The sequence below is a fragment of the Candoia aspera genome, chromosome 4, assembly GCF_035149785.1.
Source record: "Candoia aspera isolate rCanAsp1 chromosome 4, rCanAsp1.hap2, whole genome shotgun sequence".
NCBI lineage: Eukaryota > Metazoa > Chordata > Lepidosauria > Squamata > Boidae > Candoia > Candoia aspera.
The window spans coordinates 74277996-74296949 of NC_086156.1; the positions used below are offsets into that span (position 1 = coordinate 74277996).

At 40.9% G+C, this 18954-nt stretch overlaps 1 protein-coding gene across 1 annotated transcript in view; it reads left to right on the forward strand.

Moving 5' to 3' along the window:
• The window catches only part of ITGB3 (integrin subunit beta 3), a 65920-nt gene extending 47561 nt beyond the window's left edge, over window positions 1–18359 (forward strand). Inside the window, exons 11-15 of the mRNA XM_063300567.1 lie at window positions 927–1155; window positions 8479–8579; window positions 12507–12626; window positions 15135–15301; window positions 15902–18359. Of these exons, the coding sequence (XP_063156637.1) occupies window positions 927–1155; window positions 8479–8579; window positions 12507–12626; window positions 15135–15301; window positions 15902–15970 (686 nt within the window). The 3' untranslated portion in view covers window positions 15971–18359. The remainder of the gene's footprint in view (window positions 1–926; window positions 1156–8478; window positions 8580–12506; window positions 12627–15134; window positions 15302–15901) is intronic.
• The last annotated feature ends 595 nt before the right edge of the window (window positions 18360–18954 follow it).

The following is an 18954-nucleotide window of genomic DNA, read 5'->3' on the forward strand; positions in this document are numbered from 1 at the left end:
AGCTAGGGAAGTTGAAGTCCACCCATCTTAAAAGTTGCTGAGGTTGAGAAATACTGTCCTAGAGACACATTTTTGCACTATCTAGAATTGTTAAATTACTCACAGTTGTATCTCACCCTTTCTGGAGTGTTATCAGGGCTGTTAAAATGAATGATCCTGTTGTATCATTACAGAAGTTTGGGGTGGATGGAAGTTGACAGTGTCAACAGTATGGTTGTCTGGCATGTCTCAAACAAGATAGGCAAAAAGGTTCCCCCTTCACACTTGAGTGATCTGGCTTTTCAACCTTTTTGTATTTTTAATTTTCCATTACTCATGCACACATACACAAACATACTGTATCCTGGGATATGACCCAGCTCTGTCCATATGAGTAAAATGAACAGAAGATGAGTTGGTGAAGTCACAGAAGTCTTTTCCCCAATCACTGGGAAATTTGTTCAGTTCTGCTCTGAATTTCAGAAGGGAATCCCCACATGCTTTGAAGCTGATCTTTGGCGGAAACCTTGAATTCTTTGGAGAAAATATGGGGGGGGGGGATTGTCTATAATAAAGTAATACAAATAAGAAACTTTTACAAATAGTCCAAAGAAAGTAGATTCCGAGCATTGTCATAGTCTGAACTTTTTATATACTCCAGCAAAAATGTAGCATATTTGCATCTTTGGTTATTACTATCTGTATGGCAGAAGAGGGTCAGAAAATAAAATTGGCCAGTGGTCTCTATGAAGTATACTACCCTGCTTGTCTTATTTCCATGTATTTGGGGAGGGAGGTTGGGGAGGTAGAGGGGGATTGGTTCCTTTAATGCTAAAATTGAGGTTTTAGTATTAAAAGTAAGATTTTCTGAGAAGTGCCCCCTTCTTCCCCCTCCCCTTCCATAGGCTCCAATATAGACCCATTTTCATATGACTGTTTGCCTGTAGGACACGGGAAATGCGTCTGTGGAGACTGCACCTGCAACCCCGACTGGACTGGAGCATATTGCAACTGTACAACCCGGACTGACACCTGCATGTCTAGCAATGGGCTGATGTGCAGTGGGCAGGGGCGTGGATACTGTGCCTGTGGGAAATGCGTCTGTACTCAGCCTGGCTCTTACGGAGACACCTGTGAGAAGTGCCCAACCTGCCCCGATGCCTGCACCATCAAAAAGTGAGTGCCAAACTCTGGTTTGGATTCATGAGAAAGAAACCAGTTCTTAGGGTTTGAGCTTTAGGGTTTATCTCTGCTCCTGAATCTTGGGGTAATTAGCTAATATTCCTAAGTAATAGTTCCTGCATTCCTCAGGAAAAGAATTGAGTTGACTGTCCCTCAAAAGTTCACCTCCCTTGACCTAATTTTAAGATTAGGTCTCTGAACTGAATTTCAAAACCTCTTTGCAACTTCATACTTCTGACCAAATGATCTTGGTCTCCTCAGCAGCCCACTGGGTGGGGAGGAAAGGACAGTAGGGAGGCTGGCTGTGGCATGCAACACTCAGAAGATGATCCCAAGAGAATGTTGCACGTGAGACAGGGAATTTTCTTAAGGTTGGCACAAGTTTGCTCTCAAATTCCAGTCCCAAGCTTTCAGATGCACTATATTTTAGCTGTTATGCTGCTTCTCTCCAGCCTCAGGGTCTGAGATTCAGGATATTTAGAACTACTAATGGTCTGGGTTAGCAACTTCACAACCAAATGTTGCTTTTCCAAACTCAATATATGCACAGTATAGTCAAACCTTCCTTGCTTTTTTCTCCACTGACAATTAAAACCCAGGAGGGGAGAGGTCCAGTGGCAGTGATATAAGTGATGAGGCAGAGCCAACAAAATTCTTTGAAGATTCAGATTACCACATGTCTCACAGCCGCAAACATACACAGTGCCTAAATATTCAGTTTCTTAGACTGGATTGCACAGTCCATGCTCTGATGAGAGCTGATTAGAAACCTGTTTCTAATTTTAGTACATGTGCCGCCAAAGCGCACACAGAAAACTGTTTGGGATCACTTAGCAAAGCCATTTCCAGATTCAGGGACACTGAAGGACCCTCCCCTCAGTAGCATCAGCATTTGGCAAGGTCAAGTACCTTCCTAGGATAACATTTATAAGTTAAAATGGCAGTAGAGAAATGTCTTTGAGGACTGCCTCTGATTTTCAAGGATATAGTGACACATGGACATCTCTAGGAGCTTGCTGCTTTTGTCAAAACAATGAAAGCATTGTTACAGTGTCATGCTGCAAGCTCCAACCTTTTCATACATGTGTGCAACATCATGGCATGTGTACAAAAGGAGCAGGGTTTGCACTGCAATGATGCAATCCTGCTTTCATTCTACACCCCTTGCCCTCCCTGCAAATGCTGCGATAGTGACGGGGTGGGGGGGATGCGTAATAGCAAGTGATGGTCGATTGTGGAGGCTTTTAACTTTTCCCATAATGTGACTCAGGAAATAAAATAAAATGCTGAAGTGGCCTCTAAAATCTGCGTTTAAGGACTGTGGTGCTTGTAGAATATTTCTCAAGGGCTGGAGACAAGGCACTAATCTGTGGTGGATCTGTTGGCAGATGCTGGGAAAGCCTTTAGCCCAGGAGAGGTCAACAAAGTCACACACCAAGCATTTCTATAAAAATAATTTATTTACAGAAAGCAAAAACAAAAGCAAAACATTTAAAGGACTTAGCTCCCTTTGGAGCAAGCCTTGCTTGGCTACATTGCCGGCAGAGAAAAAAAGAGGAAGTGAGAAAACAAGTCCGGGCAGGTTTCCTCCCCCAGGTGATTTGCATGACTCACGTGAGAGAAGACAATCAATTGCAACCTTTTCACCCGGCCAAAATGATTAGGTACAACAGCAGCTTAATCTGTTAGTAGGAAAACCTCAACAGGATCAACCTGCCCTAAAACTGTCCTGCTCTGCTAAAAGATTGTGTTCTAGCTTCTTCCTAAATTTGTAGAATTAAGTGCCTGGAGTAAAGCTTGCTGCTTGTACTTGGCAGGCCAATGGGAATAGAATGTGTAGGGTCATCCCTCCTAACTTTTTAAAACAATGACTGCTATTTCCCAACCCTTTGGGATCTGGCCATGCTTATGAATATCAATATATGTGGACAGCAAGGATAAATTGGAGTGCACCTTGCTGGGTTGTTTTTTATCTGCTCAAACGGGATTAGATCATATCCCAGGAGCCTTCGGAAGTCTTAACTGAGAAATCAAATTCTCAACCTGTGATGACATTATTGGTGGCCAGTCAGGTAAGCTGTCTAAATTCTGCCAGGGACGTTCATAAGTCAGTACTTCGTCCTTGTAGAGTTAACTGAAATGTCTTTCCCAGGTTTCTGGAAAAATGTATCAATACAGCTGTCTAACTGTGTCATCCATAACTCAGATTTTCTATAGTCAGGTGCTAAAATAAGGCTGAGAGTTTTGTTCTGACTGCCTGAAAAAGTTGTGCCCAATTGTCTTTCATAGTAACTCTTTCCTTGCACTGAGGCAGTTACTTACATAAGCCTTTTTTTTTTTTACTTAAGATCCTGAGTAGCTAGTATTCTCGTGTTCATTCCATATGCATTCTAGCTACAGCGACCATATTTTCTTGGAAAAAATAAAGGACAAACCTGAAAAAAGGGCAAATCTGAAGGAGGTTCATAAGGATAAAAAAAATTGTTTATATTTATAAGTTTGCTTTACAAAAGAAAATTCAAGAGCAAAACCAAGAAAAACTTTACAAAAATGCATATTCCATTACAAATATCTAAAATCAAACAGTATAGGTAAATTTATTTTAAAAAGACAGTTCGATTTCCATATTTTTCACATGAATGTGAAAGATTGTGCATTAAGTAGTGCCATTTGTACAGTAAAAATTAAATGACCAAAATAAAGGACAAAAGTGAGTTTTGGAAAAATAAATAAATGTAAAGGACAGCTTTCTGAAATAAAGGACTGTCCTTTATAATAAAGGACATATGGTCACTAATTATTGCTGGCAAAAAGTGCTCTTTTTTTTTTTTTGCTTCAACACATTCAGAGTTGAACCAACAATTTAGAGTAATATTGATGCTAATTTGGACAAGCAATGTTAGGATGACTAGGTTAAATGTTTTTGTAATTCTTGCACAGTCTTGCCACATATGGAAATAGGAGGTTCTGCTGAAAGCGAGGAAAGAGATGAAGTGTTGGAAATGTCCTGAAGTTGTACATTCTGCAATTACTTTGTCCACGTGGGGAGACAACTGTCTCTTCCTGCTGGAAAAAAATAAAAGCTGATAAAAGATCTCAGCATTAACCTGAGTCGTATGTTTCAAACTTTCTAGTTTTTAAAGGGATCACGGTCTGAGGAAAGCAGTGGTCTGTATTTCTTTTGTCTTAAACTCTGTATATCCCTATTGTCACTCTCTACACAGCTATGCCCCTTTTCTACAGAGTCCAATCTATCTTTTATCTTTTTCATTTCCGTCTTCTTTTTCTACTCCATCAAAGTCTTTACTATGCCCTCACCTTAGTGGTTGCTTATTTCTGGCTAGGCTTCTTTACTTTTACTCCTGGGCTTTTTGGTGTCTGTTTATTTTGTTTAAAAATAATCCCTGTTTATTCTGCCTGTTCATCCTATCAAGCTCCAAAGTAGAAATCTTGATTTCTCCCCTCCCCTCCCCTCCCCTCCCCTCCCCTCCCCTGCCACTGCCTGCCTAGTTCTGCTGTTTGATTGGCAGCTGGGTGGTCCTGACAGTAGGGGAGGGGCTGGGAAGGGGTGAGCACAGGCAGCCTGTCTCTCCTCAACCAGTGCATGATGGTGTTACTTTTATTGGCCAGAGCTGGTTTTTGTTGTTGTTGTGTTTGCATAAATAAAATCAAATTATCAGGAATAATAATCTCTCAAAGTATTTCTGTGATGCTGCACCTCATGGGATATAGTACCTTTCCTGGTTATAACTACAGGATCAGCATGGTGGCACATCTCTAAGTTGTTTAAATCCAGAAAGTTTAAATCCAGATGTTACATGGGTCAGCTGTAACTCAAACAGAGCTTGGGTTGATTGCTGGACTTGTAGCTGCAGCAGTGCTTCAGTGGGCACATTGGTTATCTGCAGCTCTTGTGCTCATTCTCATCTTGGTTAGGATTGTCTGTTCAGGCTTTAGTGTCCCATGCAGGCCAACCTGTACTCTGATTCTACTTCTCCAAGTAGCCCACGGGTGCCTCCGGTGCTTTACTACCATTCCTGGTGCCCTTTCATAGGACCTGAGCTTGTCAACTTATATGAGAGATGGGGTCTGATCACATCACCTGATCCTTACTGTGGGTTTTCCCATCCTGTAATTATGGCTGCTGAATCAGAATCATTATCTTGTGGGCACTTGTAGGCATGTATTGATTGTGTTGATGTCTGTCAACACTAGTGACTGTTTATCCTCTGGATGAATCTAAATACTCATTATTTTCTGTTCTATTTCCTGTTCCATGTCTACCTGACCTATGTCTAGTTCCCCGCTAGATTGCGTTGGGCTATTATATGTTCTTTTTTCTTGATAGGAAACCATAATCCACATGCTGAATCACAGCTTTAATAATCGTTAAATGTTGCCACTTGCTCATTTATTTTGTTGTTGGTACAAAATCTTTAGAATGATTTTGTTGTAGTTACAACTGGAGTCAACATACTTTTTAGTCCCTCTAATCCATGAAGAATTGTTGTTGTGGTGGTTGTTGTTCAAAGTGGGGAAATGTTTTAAAAAACTGGATCTGAGCTTTTTCATTTTCTATTTTTCCTGCATCTTCCTATCCCTCCCTTCTCTGCTCAGGTTTGTATTTATAGGACCATGAGGGTGACTCTAGCCAATGTCTTATCTCAAGCTGATTAACAGTTTTACAGACATATCACTTCCTGTTCCACATGTTACCCTCACTGCTTTCATGCTCCAGTAAAAGAAGGATATAGTCATCTGTCAATCTCCTCAGGAAACCCTTTATTCAGACAAGCTTCAATGGTAGAGCAGGACATTTAAAAGTTAATACGATTCTCTAATAGACACTATGATTGGGAAGCCAAGACATTTCTCTCAGATTACTATGGTAAATTTGGCAGTACCAAAGCTGGGTAAGAGCATACAGGTAGTTCTCACTTGACAACCACAACAGAGACCAGCAACTCTGTCACAAAGCAACACGGTCCTTAAGTGAGATATCACATGACCATGATGGACTTACAACCTCACTTCCACCATGGTCATTAAGCAAATCACCCACAGTTGTTAAATGAGGCATCCTATGACCACGACTTGTGTCTTCTCCATTGACTCCGTTTGTCAGAAGCCACCTGTGAAGAGCACAAATGGCAATCATGTGACTGCAGGGATGCGCGACAGTCGTAAGTGCAAGGATCAGTCATAAAGTTACATTTCCAGCGCCATCCTAACTTCAGAGGGTTGCTAAACAGGGCAATCGTTAAACAAGGACTACCTGTAGGTTAATGCACATCTCTTACGTCATTTGCCCTTATTTATTTCAATCTTGGCAATCTGTGGTACCATGCTATTCAATTGCAGCACACAAGAGTTGCCACTTTATTCTGATATTTGCATACTCATTTCAGGAATATGAATTGCCATCTTTGAGTAACAGAAGAGACATTGAGGGATAATCCTTTTCATTCTTTATTGCTTTTTTATTCCCATCCATCTTTATAGCTAGGTTTCCCTAGCCCAAATCTTTTCATTATATTTGTTATCATTCTCATTCTCCTGTAATCCTCCTATATCCTCCAGTGTGTCTTCCACAAATTCATCTGTCTTTTTACTAGTGTTTATGTGTTGGTCAAAAATTGAGATAACAATATTAGTAAATAGTGTCTAGCCACAAGATCTGAGCCAGCCAAGCAATATTGTCCTCCTTTGCTGTTCCTCATTCTTCAGGCATGATGATTCTTCACCATCCCAATCCAATACGGCAAATGGTTTAAGGATAAAAAAGTTGCAACTCACCAGTCTTAATGCAACAGCCGTGCCTTTGTTCTGAGTTGTCCAGAGCATCTAGCTCTGAAGTTTTCCTGTGCTGCAGCTCTTCTTTGATCTGTTCTTGCTTTTGGTCTTAACTTTGCTGCCATTCTTGGTGTGGTTATCACTTGCATTTTCCATCTTCATTTCTGTACACTGCTTCTCTCCCAGATTTTGCAGTGATAAAAGTAAATAGATGCTATCTCACCAGAAAAAAGATTAAAATCAGGCAGGTAAATCAAGTGTGGCAGAAATTCTACTGTATTTTAACTACTGTAGCTACTGTATTTTAACAGTGCAGATGTTAAAGATGTCTTGAATTGTGTGCTGTTCAGATTCTGAACTCCTTATTCAAGACTCAGTGTTCTTGATGGCTCACAAATTTGACTTGGCTAGATTACTTACTGATCTAAGGACTAGAATAAAACCATATGCAATAGAAGATCTACCAACTGCAATTCACAACATTCAAAGCATGCATGTGTATGTGATGATGATGATGATGATGATGATATCAACCCAGTGATGATGATGATATCAATCCAAATGTATCTGCTGCAGATTGAAGGCCTCTTCACTGAAGGCTATGGACAGTAATCTATCACACTTGTCCAGTGTAGACTGGTAGATAGATGTTTTTTGGCTTTCCAGTCTAGGCCTGAGAGCTAGTGACCAGCCCACAGACACCCAGGTGATTTCCATGCCTAAGGAAGGACTAAAACCTTGGTCTCCCCATACCTCTTAGGCTTTATTTTCTTATCCTAATGAGTCAATGAATATTTGGTTGTTCTGTTCAAGGTTTATGGTAGGCAGCTGCAGGTGAGATATATGGATATCTCACGCCTGGGAGTTGCTGGTTCTTCTCGCACCAACTTCATTCCTAATCACTAAAAAGAAGAAATGCATTACAAGAAAAGATAGCAAAAGTGAGCAAAGAATCGCTGCTATTATTATTATTGTCTATTCATCCAATGGATATCACCATCTTTGAACTGGGCATTTTGTGATGATTTGGGTTCTAACCAAGAGCCTAGGAATCATGGAGGAACAACAACAACAATAATTTGAACTATATATATGGTGCACATTTAGAAATAATAATGATAACTCTATCTATAACTACACCTAACCATAGTGAGAAAAAGAGAAATTGTGACCTGTGTGCCTACTTAATCTACTGTGCAAATGCTATTGGTGTGTAATACAGAGGTTCCTCCTATCCATGCAGAAAGTTCTTTAACCAGCTTTGTTTTGATAGCGCTTCAAATAAAGGGTGCATGCTAATAAAGGACTATCCTCTATAAATAAAATGCATGCCCATCTAGTCATATGCAGCCAGGGAAGTAACAGGTAATAGAATAAAGCATCATAGGGTTATGAGAGGGGGAGTAGACCTAGGCTGAATGGAGGGAAGGCACTGCATTCCTGGTTTTATAGGGATGGGACATGGCAGCCATCATCACTACTGCTTCCTTGTTCTCCTTGCACACAATACTTTCTTCTGCACAGGGAGTGTGTGGAATGCAAGAAATTTGAGAGGGGAATCCTGATAGAGCAAGACACCTGCAACCGCAACTGCCGGGATGAGATTGAGTTGGTGCAGGAACTTGGTATGTAAGAAGTATGGTGTTTTCTGCAAAAACTGTTGTTGTTGACTTCTACCTTTTCCCTCTTCTTCCTCCTTTTTCTGCCTCAGAAACTTTCCAGCTGATACAGTTCCTAAGCTAAAGGGAGGCACTCTTATCATTGAGAATATTTAGACCTCCAGTGACAAAGCCAAATTAAGCTGTGAATATTGCCTGCTTGGGATAACCCATAGTGTTGAACACAGATTCAGCACCATCTACCCAAACAGATAAACCATGCATATGCAGGACCTCTGACTTACGAGGATTACTGTATACTTCAGTCTAATTCCATTTCCTGATCACAGGGTATCAGACTTCTGCTCCTTGCAATCTGGATTGGAAGCAGTTAATCTCAGAGTATTTTTTGTTATGGAAAATTAAGGATTTAACACAAGAATTCCAGCAAGAATTCTATTTTCAAATGAGACACCTATAAATAGACAAACTATGGTGGCAGAGCTCTGTCTGTTTCCCTATGCTTTTTTTTTTTACATAATAGAGAAGGTGGTTTGTCTTTTTCGTGAAGGAGAGGCAGTTTGCATGTGTACCTTGTTTTTGGTAACCATTATTTCTTTTATTAATATTAGCTCTCACTGGGTGGCTCTTCTTACCTTTTTTATACAGTAATTAAGGAAAAATAGAGCTTGGTGATATCAGCATACTTAGGAGATTTCACATCAAATCCCCATATAGATGTTAAAAAGCATCAGGAATAAGAAGAATTTTTAATAATCTTATAGCCTCTTCTGACTTTATAGCTAGTTTAAGAGTCATTATTCCATCAACTCCCACCTCCCAGAACCTATCCAGAAAGATAACATAGTACATAGTATCAGAGATCACTGAAAAACCCAGAAGATTCAACAGGATTTATTATTTTAAAAAAAATTTTTTTTTAAGATTTATAAAGCTGTCTTCCTCACAGTTTGTGACTCTGGGTAGCATACTTTTTTTTTTAAAGAATAAATACAATGAAAACCCACCCAAACCAAAAAAAATCAAAAACGTAAGCAACACCTAATTGAGGCAGACAATAAAAATATGCACACACATCACAGAATGGGTCCATGTATGATCCTGGCCCAAAGGCACAGGAGAGCCAGGCCTTTACAGCTCTACAGAAGGCCAAGAGAGTTGGGACTATTAGAACCTTGGGGGAAGCTCATTCCAAAGATCAGGTGCAGCAACAGAGAAGGCATGCCTCCTAGGTCTCATCAGGTGGCATTGTTTCAGAGAGGGAACTTGGAGCATGCCCACCTTGTGCAAACTCATGAGATGGGCAGAGTTGACGGGGGAGAGGTGGTTCCACAATTTATTTATTTATTTGATTGATTGATTGACTCCCAAAGCAACTTCATCTGACATATGCCTAAAATAGTCCTCACTGTGGCTTTGCAGGTGCTCCCCAATCCCTCCCTACCCAGGAGCAAGTTGGTCACCTTAAATAAGGCCACCAGCCAGTAATATGTGGACACAGTAAAAGTAAAGAAATATTCATGTTTCACTGTTCTCATTGCCATGAGGCAATCAATAAAGGCTTTTATCCATACTTAGTTGGATTCACACTCCCCAGCACCACACTAGGCTTCTATTCTGATGTATCATTCCTTAGAGTTCCTCTGAAAATCAGGAGGCTCTACAAGGTCCATGAACAAAGAGATTCCACACAAGCACAATCCAATCCAAGATCGCCATTGCTTGTTCATTCCAACCAGCAACTAAGGCCTCAGAAAAACTGTGCACCAGGACTTCAGAGACAAGCCCACATTCCCTGTTAAACCAGATAGACTCCATCAGGTACTTGAGCAGACCGATCCTTCCTCCATGCAAGCATTTTGAGCCATCAGTAATCTCAGTAAGGTCCATGGGGGCCATGAACTCTTAAGCCAGTTCTGATTCTGTGCCTAAGGAAGTGCCCAGGTGCATAATTGAAATCCTGCAAGATCATAACCCTGGGGAATTCCACTGCCAACAATCCATGGCATCCACCAGTTCAGGTAGGGAAGCAGCTACATAGCAGGGTGGCTGGGGTAGTGGCAGCAATCCCACCTGATCCCTAAGATTCAACATCACAATCAGGGTCTTACATCCAGTTATTTGAGGGGCAGTGCACCTAAAAGCCAGAAGAACTTCCTGGATGGTCAAGGCCACTCTCCTACCCCTGCCCTGGGATAATGGCTGTAATGGTATGTGGGAATGACCTTGGGGAGACAGGGCGAAGAGATGCAGCCAAGGGAATGATCAGATAAAAGGCAACTTAGCCTGCAGCAGGACTGTGGACAGGGCAAGAGGCTCAGAGGAGACCCTCCCTAGTTTCTTGGACTGTAAGGGACATGGGGGGAGGGTTGTGCTTTCAGACTTGCAAGATTCTGTTAATGGAACCTTACAATACAGTGGAATTAGCTCATCTGGCCATGTTTCCTGTCTGGTCTACCTTGCAAGGCTGACAATGGCTGATGCCATACCCCAAACCAGGTGAGTACATTTCAGAGAGGAGTACCCCTCCCCCATGCCCAGCAGATCTGGGTAGTACCCACCAAGTTGGCTGTCTTCCATGATGAAGTTGTGAATGAAGTAGGCCTTATTATAGGCTGACTTGGCATTAAAGAGCAGCAGACAGAAACCAGAACCCACCTAAGATCCAATGACTGGGTACCAGGGCAGAGACTAGGAGGCTGGAACATGGGACTGGCACTCAACCAAATACATCTGTTGTTATCTCCCAACAAAATATTATTCATCAAGACAACCCCAGCAACTTCCATGCCAGAATCCAGCCTGAAACCAGCTGGTAATGGATCCAGATAAATGATCTAGGCCACAAGAAAATGCTTAAGAAGTCTACTAAAAAATAAAATATTATGAATTAGCTGATAAAGATTAAAATAAAAGGAGGCTGTTTCAAGAAGTAAATTTAAGGCATTTTAACTGCCTGTTGGAAGCAGCCAATCAGTCCCCTTCAGCTAGATGTAATTTGCCAAGAAAGGTTTTAAAACACAGGAATAAGGCCGCAGTGCTCCAACACCAAAGAATAAAATTAATCATCCAACAAAAGATGAAATGATTATATTCTGGACACATTCTTAGATTAAACAGATCATACTATGACATTTTGTTTGTGGCAGATACAAATGATTTTTTTCCCTTCAGATATGCCACTGCATGCTTATGAAGCCGCCTCAATAATGCTCTGTGTACCTGGTCTTCAGAGAACAAGGCTAGAATTTTTGAGAAAACACTGTTAGAAAATATTATAAGGATGAAAGGATGTTGGTGAAGCATTCACAGTTATTGCTGCTGGAAAGTCAACTACTTAATGAGTTCTGCTTGCACTATGTATTTCCTGTGAATTTTGCTCTACTCGGGCTCTAGCCATCTCTCAACTTCTTTCATTTTTAGTTTGCTGCTTGGGAAACAGAAGAGGAAACTCAGGCTGATCGTATTAAGTCAGCTTCATATTTTGCAGTGAAACTGGAGCTTTGATGTTAGCACCAATCATGCCAGCCGTTCCAATAGCGCTCAGGAATACATTGGATTTAATTGGCCTACATGTGAAGCATTGTAATGGGCCAATCGTCTTGAGAGAGATGAATGATGCTGAAAATTTGCACCTTGAGAAAGGATTTAGAAGAAATTCTCCTATATTTTCACACTCCTTTTGAGAACAGCAGATACAAAATGTGATCTGCCACATGAATTAATGACATGTGAGGTCGTTCATGTTGCTGTCATGGCCACTGAATCACCCCAGCAAAGCAGCCTTTACATAGATGTTGAGATTTGTCAGAGTTACCCTGTTTTTTTAACACCACTAGTTAGAATGCTAGTGACATCTCTAGTCCTAAAAGGTAAGGATTTCTTGAATAGTGGTATGGAACTAAATGTTCTTTCCTTTGCCTGCTTGTGCAGGAGACAAGGGGAAAGATGCTGTGAACTGTACCTACAAGGATGAGAACGACTGTGTGGTGTACTTCCAATATTACGAGGACTCCAGTGGCAAATCAATCCTCTATGTTATTGAGGAACCAGGTGAGGGCCAAGGGCCATAGAAATAAGGCTTTATTTGGGTGACAGGTTGATAGACTTTGCAGGATGAGAAATGCCAGAACTCAGCTTGGTATTCCACTTTAATTTCAAATGCATGAGAGATTATCATGATTTTAGTGACAAGTGAAGTTCCTTGATTCATGCTCAGAGGTGCTTTATTTGAGAGTAAATATATGGCTATGGAGAAACCCAGATTCCAGCTAAGGCATGGGATGAAAGATCTTGGTTTCCAGTGTTGAAAATACCTTTAAAATTTTGGACATAGCTATACAAGCTCAGTGTGAACACAAAAACTGAAAGTGGTTTATATTATAATAACATAAGAACTGGTTGACATCCTACCTCCTGTCTTCCAGCCCTAACTTTCACCAGACCCCATCCCCACTTTCGCCGGAGGATGGACTTCAGAGACTTTTAGGGATGAAAAAGAAAGTCACTGTTCTTTAGATGGGCAGTTACTTCTTTATAAAATGAGTCCCCCACCCTCCTTTTTCCTTCAAAAGGTAGGGAGGAAAGATCCTTGCCATCTCATTAGAAATTAGTAAACCCACAATCACCCATGTTCAGATTATTATTATTATTATTATTATTATTATTATTATTATTATTATTATTATTATTTGAAATAGCACACAATGATGTGGAAACAGGATAGGAATGGTTTATGAATTAACATATGCAGAACAAGAAGTCCAGAAAGAGGCAGATCCAGCCATCCTTAGTTGTGGCCAAGCAGTTCAGAAGCCATTGCTAGAAGTTATCGGAAGGTCCTGAAGGGCATATTCCCCCTAGCCTAGGGCAGTGAGGCAATCTCATGCCCCAACCTGAACTCACATTGGAAAGAATCTGAAGTGTCAGATGCTTTTAACAAAATTTACCTGAGCAATATGTTTGATTTAAATAATTCATAAAGATTGCAGGATTCTGTATTTCATGTCATAACATTATTTTAGTTCAACATGAATACAGTTCTGCCTAAAAGGCAGTGATTCAATCTGGCATCTTTCAATTCAGAATTAAAACCATCACCTGTCATTCACAGATAGAAAGATTTTTTTTTAGCAGGTTGCTGGATTTGTCTGCTTTGATATTTGACTTAAGTGACTAAATGCGGGTCCTGCCTCTACTTGCTGAGAGATAAGCAAATAGGACCACAGACACTTACTCTGCCATAAACCCCAGTAAGAGAAGATCTCTTTCCGCGTGCTTGGGAGCATGAAGGGACCTCTGGAAACATTCCGGGAGTCCGTTCTAAACCCAAAGAGGGTGATAAATCTCTCATTTATTGCCAAAAGCATGCAATAAGTGATACTCCCTTGCCACAGGTATTAACTTGGCTGGTGACTCAGACTGCACGTAGAAGGTTGACGCCAAATGAGTCTCAGGCAGATTTTGAAGGAGCTTAGTCAGACCTCATTGGACAGCAGTTGGAATCCAGCTAATACATGATGGGAAACCACAAAAGCTGCCTATCATAACCTGGGGCTGTAAAGTCTTCTTTTCCCTTTAAAGGAATATTAAATTACACAATTGCACATTACACAATGATGTAGTTAGGAGGGTAGGTGATATCTCACAAACTAGAAAAATTTCTGGAAATGAAATGATGAGGGCAGTTGATTTGTCAAAACATGCTTGATAGGCTGCAACAGGCTGTTGGGGCCTGCAGCCTTCCTGGGTCAGGATCCTCTTTGCCTTCATAACTGAAAGTAAATGATTGCCCTAATTCTGCCTTAAAATCTCCCAGGCAGTAAGGTCTGCTGTCATCTTAGACATCTTTTTTCTGTTGCTGTATTGATCTGGCTGTCAGGAAAATTTTGCTAATATCAAACTAGCATTTGATTGGATACTGTTTCCAACTATGTTTTGGAGATCAGATTAAAGATATGCTCCTTCTTAGTCAAACTCCTCTAAAATGGTCCCTCTAGGCTGAGTGGCAGATGGACCTAGGATAACATTTTGTAAAAAAAGATGTTCGAGCTGATACACTTAAATTGTGCATCTGATAGTAGCTAACTCCTGAATAATTAGGCAGATTCTGCTGAAATGTGCAGGTATTTGAAAGCCACTGATGGGTTATTTATTCATATTGGCCATCACTTGTCATGAAGGGAGATCTGACATGTATATGAGCAGTACTATAAGCTGAGCGCAAAGGCTGTCTACAAATGATTCATTTCTGCAACATAACATCCCTCTTTCCCACGGTAACAATTCAGTGTCAGGTATTCATGACACAGAATTAGAGGACAAGTGCCACAAGAAGATGCTTGCAGAATAACTCTTCTGGGTGTTTCAGACTAGTGATATGCTCATAAATCCAACAGTAATCATTGGTTGCTGCTTCTTAGTAGAGATTTCCTTTGGCACAGCAGCTTGATCAAATGCATGGATATATGTCTTTAGGTGAACTAACGTTAAGAATTTAATGGCTAGAGTGGTGGTTTAGAGCTTTGCAGTTCTGTTTTATGATGCAAGTGTTTCCTACAGATTGTTCCAAGGGACCTGATATCTTGGTAGTTCTCCTTTCGGTAACTGGAGCCATCTTACTTATTGGCTTGGCTGCTTTGCTCATCTGGAAACTGCTTATTACCATCCATGACCGACGAGAATTTGCCAAGTTTGAAGAAGAACGGGCCAGGGCTAGATGGGACACGGTGAGAAATATCGGAATGGTGTGATGGGACAGAGAGCAAATATTTTGCTTTTATACTTAGAGGAGGGAGTTTTATAATGACCCTTTTTTTAAAAAAAAAATCCCTGCCATAGCAGCCTATTGTTGACTTTGAATTATCCAGACTGCAATATGTGTATCAGTTTTATACTACCTCTAGGCTGTGTTGTTAGCATTCTCTCAATAGTATGTTGTTGAAAAAAACCCTGATGTCTGAATGTCATTGCATCAGCATTTCCTGCCCTCTCCTCTGCTTTATTGGCTAATGGTTGCAGAGATGTGGCTGGAAAAAAGAACCCTATGGAGCAATATCTTTTTCTACATCTTCCTAGGAGAAATGCAGTCTCGCCATAAGTTGTGCTATGTGTCTGTTGCAGCTTCTTAAATAATCCTAGGGTTGTGGCTTTTGGGAGTATCAGGAATCCCCTCACCCTGTTAAAGAATCCTAGCTTGAGTTACTAGGATGACTTGGCATCTGTTAAACCAGCTTGGGGCATATATACATGCTTCACCAATTGCCTATTAATTATTAGGTACAATTACTGTTCTTGATGCTTTTACACAAGGTATTTTTGTCTTTTAGGCCAACAATCCCCTGTACAAAGGAGCTACCTCCACCTTCACCAACATTACGTACTGTGGGAACTCGTGAGACTACAGCCTTCTGAGGTCTTCTCCACTCATGTTTACAGAACTGTCTCTGTTGTGTGTGAGAGAGATTTTTAAAACAAAACAAAACAGCCTTTGCTCAAGAGCCTTCACTGTTCTGCTGTCACAAGAGAATATCTGCACTGTGATTCTTCCAAGACTCTCTTTTTACCTCAGCTTGCCCAGAGCTACGGCCTGGACCCACATACTGAAGAAGAAAGCAGGACTTACTCTTCAGTAGGAACAGCACTGCATAACTCCAGGGTTCATAGGACATTCTAGTTGAATAAAATTAGGGGTTATGGTTATTGAGCTTTATAAACTAACTCAGATGTTAACTAGTGAAATTTGGGATAGAAGGGATTTGAAGGGAGTTCCCTGATTTAGGATACCCAGTCCATTGCAAGCTGAACTCAAAGTCCCCCCTCCAGGCTAAGTTTCAGGTGGTTCAGCTAGTTGCTGTGCTGCAGCTGCTGCCCCTTCCAGACATACAAGACATTGGCTGGGTTGGCCAAGGAAGCAGCTTGCTGAAGGTCCTTCATTGTACTTTGCACGCTGCTGTCTAGCATGGCTGGTGCTAGGATCCAGGGGAGATACTTTCTCCAGGAATCCTTGCTCCTAATAGAGATGGTAAAGGGGAGGGGAGTACAGGAACAGAGGTTGACCATGAGACTTAGGAATCTGTCCACTCCTATTTTGCTGCCAGTACAATTGTGAACCTGAACTTCCAAATGAACTCAGAAATAAGACATGTTATAACGGGGGCCTAAAGAAAAATACATTTTCAAATCCAGAGTTTTACATACTGCATCAGAGTTCCAATATTCTTGAACTATACCTTTTGTTATACTTATTTCAAGGTCAGAAGATCATAAATTCCTTGCTTTCAATTTTTCAAAGGAAAGAGTTGTATATGTTGTTTGCTTTCTCTGGTGAAGAAAGAAAAGGCACTCAGCATTAATTCCTTTTGTATGCTGACTTCACATATTTCAAGGCCTCTGGTTCCGATTAGGTCCCTCCTAGATAATATTTCACATAACATTAATGTCTTGGTTGGGTTCACACATGATAACAAGCTCTAATGTAGAATGGTTGTTTTGGGCTTAGCACGATGTACAAATCCATTCACTGTGTCAGTATTATATATAAACTGGGCAACTATAGTTTAGTCTGTGCTGTAGAAATAGCACTGGACAGGGAGTTGGACTAGATGATCTCCAAAGTCCCCTTCAAACTTTACAGTCTAAGATACTAGAGTGCATGGCTATATAGCTACTTGATCTTCTTGGGGTAGGTTTGGGGAAGGAGACGTAGCTCAGTCTTACAACATATGCTTTGCCTACTAGAGGTCCCATGTTTAATCCCTAGCATGTCAGTCTAGAAATCTGTTGTCCAACAAGAGTGAGCCCCTTGAATACTGCTGCCTACAAGTACAGTACAAGGCAGCTACACAGAATCATATTATGCACCATGTAAAGCCAGAATCTCTTCACCAGTAAGTGCTATATGTCAGTAGGATTTGCCACTAGCTTAACAATGCTTCGCCTGTGGGCGGGCTCTTCTCAGCTCCTGCCTTTCACTCAGGGAATCAACACTCATCTAGGTGAGTGTCCTAGATGACCTCAGAATTGTTCCCCTAGAACAGTCCTCAAGTTTTTTGAAGCAGGAGGGACCTGTTGAAGCAATCTGGCTGAATCTTTGGGGCCTTTGCGCTTCATAGAGTCCCTAACATAGGTAAAGAGTTCCCTTCCTGCACTAAGATGGAAGATGTTTTGGCAGGATCAAGTATTGTCATACCTGACTTTCAAATGCCACTTGTGGCTGTTTCCCTCTAGAGACTCATGGTCATATCTAAAGTTGGGAGCAGAATAATGTAAGTGTCCCTTTCCTTTCTCTTCTGTTTTCTGCCACACATCAACACCGTCATTGCTCTAACACTTCACTTAAATATACACAGTATCTATGCATCTCTCTAGCTGAAGAGTAGCACCTTCCCATGAGAAACATCTGCTTCTGTAATTAAGAAAATGAGATTTCATACTGCTATTAATAAGTTGGAAACAAATTGATTACTAGAAATAGTAAACCCTCTTGAAGGGATTTCTCTGGAATGGCAATTTGCACTGAACCAACTTTGAGGTATACCTTTTATGGTTACACAGGTTTCCCCCAGCAATTTTCCAGGTCCCCTTATCCTAAAGTCAGTGTATCCCCTGTGTTCATTCATAAAAGGGAAGAGGCCAAGAAGTAAGGCTGCTCTTTCCTGAGCTGAGATCATAATGGAGGGCAGAATTATTTTGAGTAGATTTGGTTAAAAGGAAGGCCAATGTGGCAATTTGTATAGGTACAGGAGTGCCTATGGCACACATAAATAAATAGTCTCAGCTCACTAATGTATTTGACTTGCCTGATTAATTCATCTCAATTTTATTTTTATTGTATTTGTTTTTGTTTTTATTTTATTGTAGAATGATAGAAGTTCTCTTTTAGTTCAGTTAAAATATAAAAACTATATAAAATCATAGGGAAAAAAGACTTAAACAGTATAAACACTGCCATAGAGAACAGCACAGCACAGCACATTCAGTATAAAATCATTAATAGCAGCAATACCTTAGTTCTAAACTCCCAGGTGGTACCATCACCAAAAAGGCCCTTTCTCTGGTAGCCATTCAGGAGGAACTTGAACGACTGCCTCCGCTGAGCATTTCAGAGTCCAGGTAGGACAATGTCAGAGGAGACGTTCCTTTGGGTAACCTGTCCCCAAGCCATTTAGGTGACATAGACTGTACCCATATCTTAAATTAGGCCTGGAATTGGTCTGGTAGCCTGTGCAGATGGCAAAGGGCTGGCCTGATACTATCGTATTGGCTAGTCCCAGTGGGTAATCTATCTGCCTACTGTGAACTAGCTGAACTTTCTGAATCATTTGCCAAAGGAGCCATGTGTCTAATTCACTACAGTGATCCAAATGGCAAAGGAATTTAG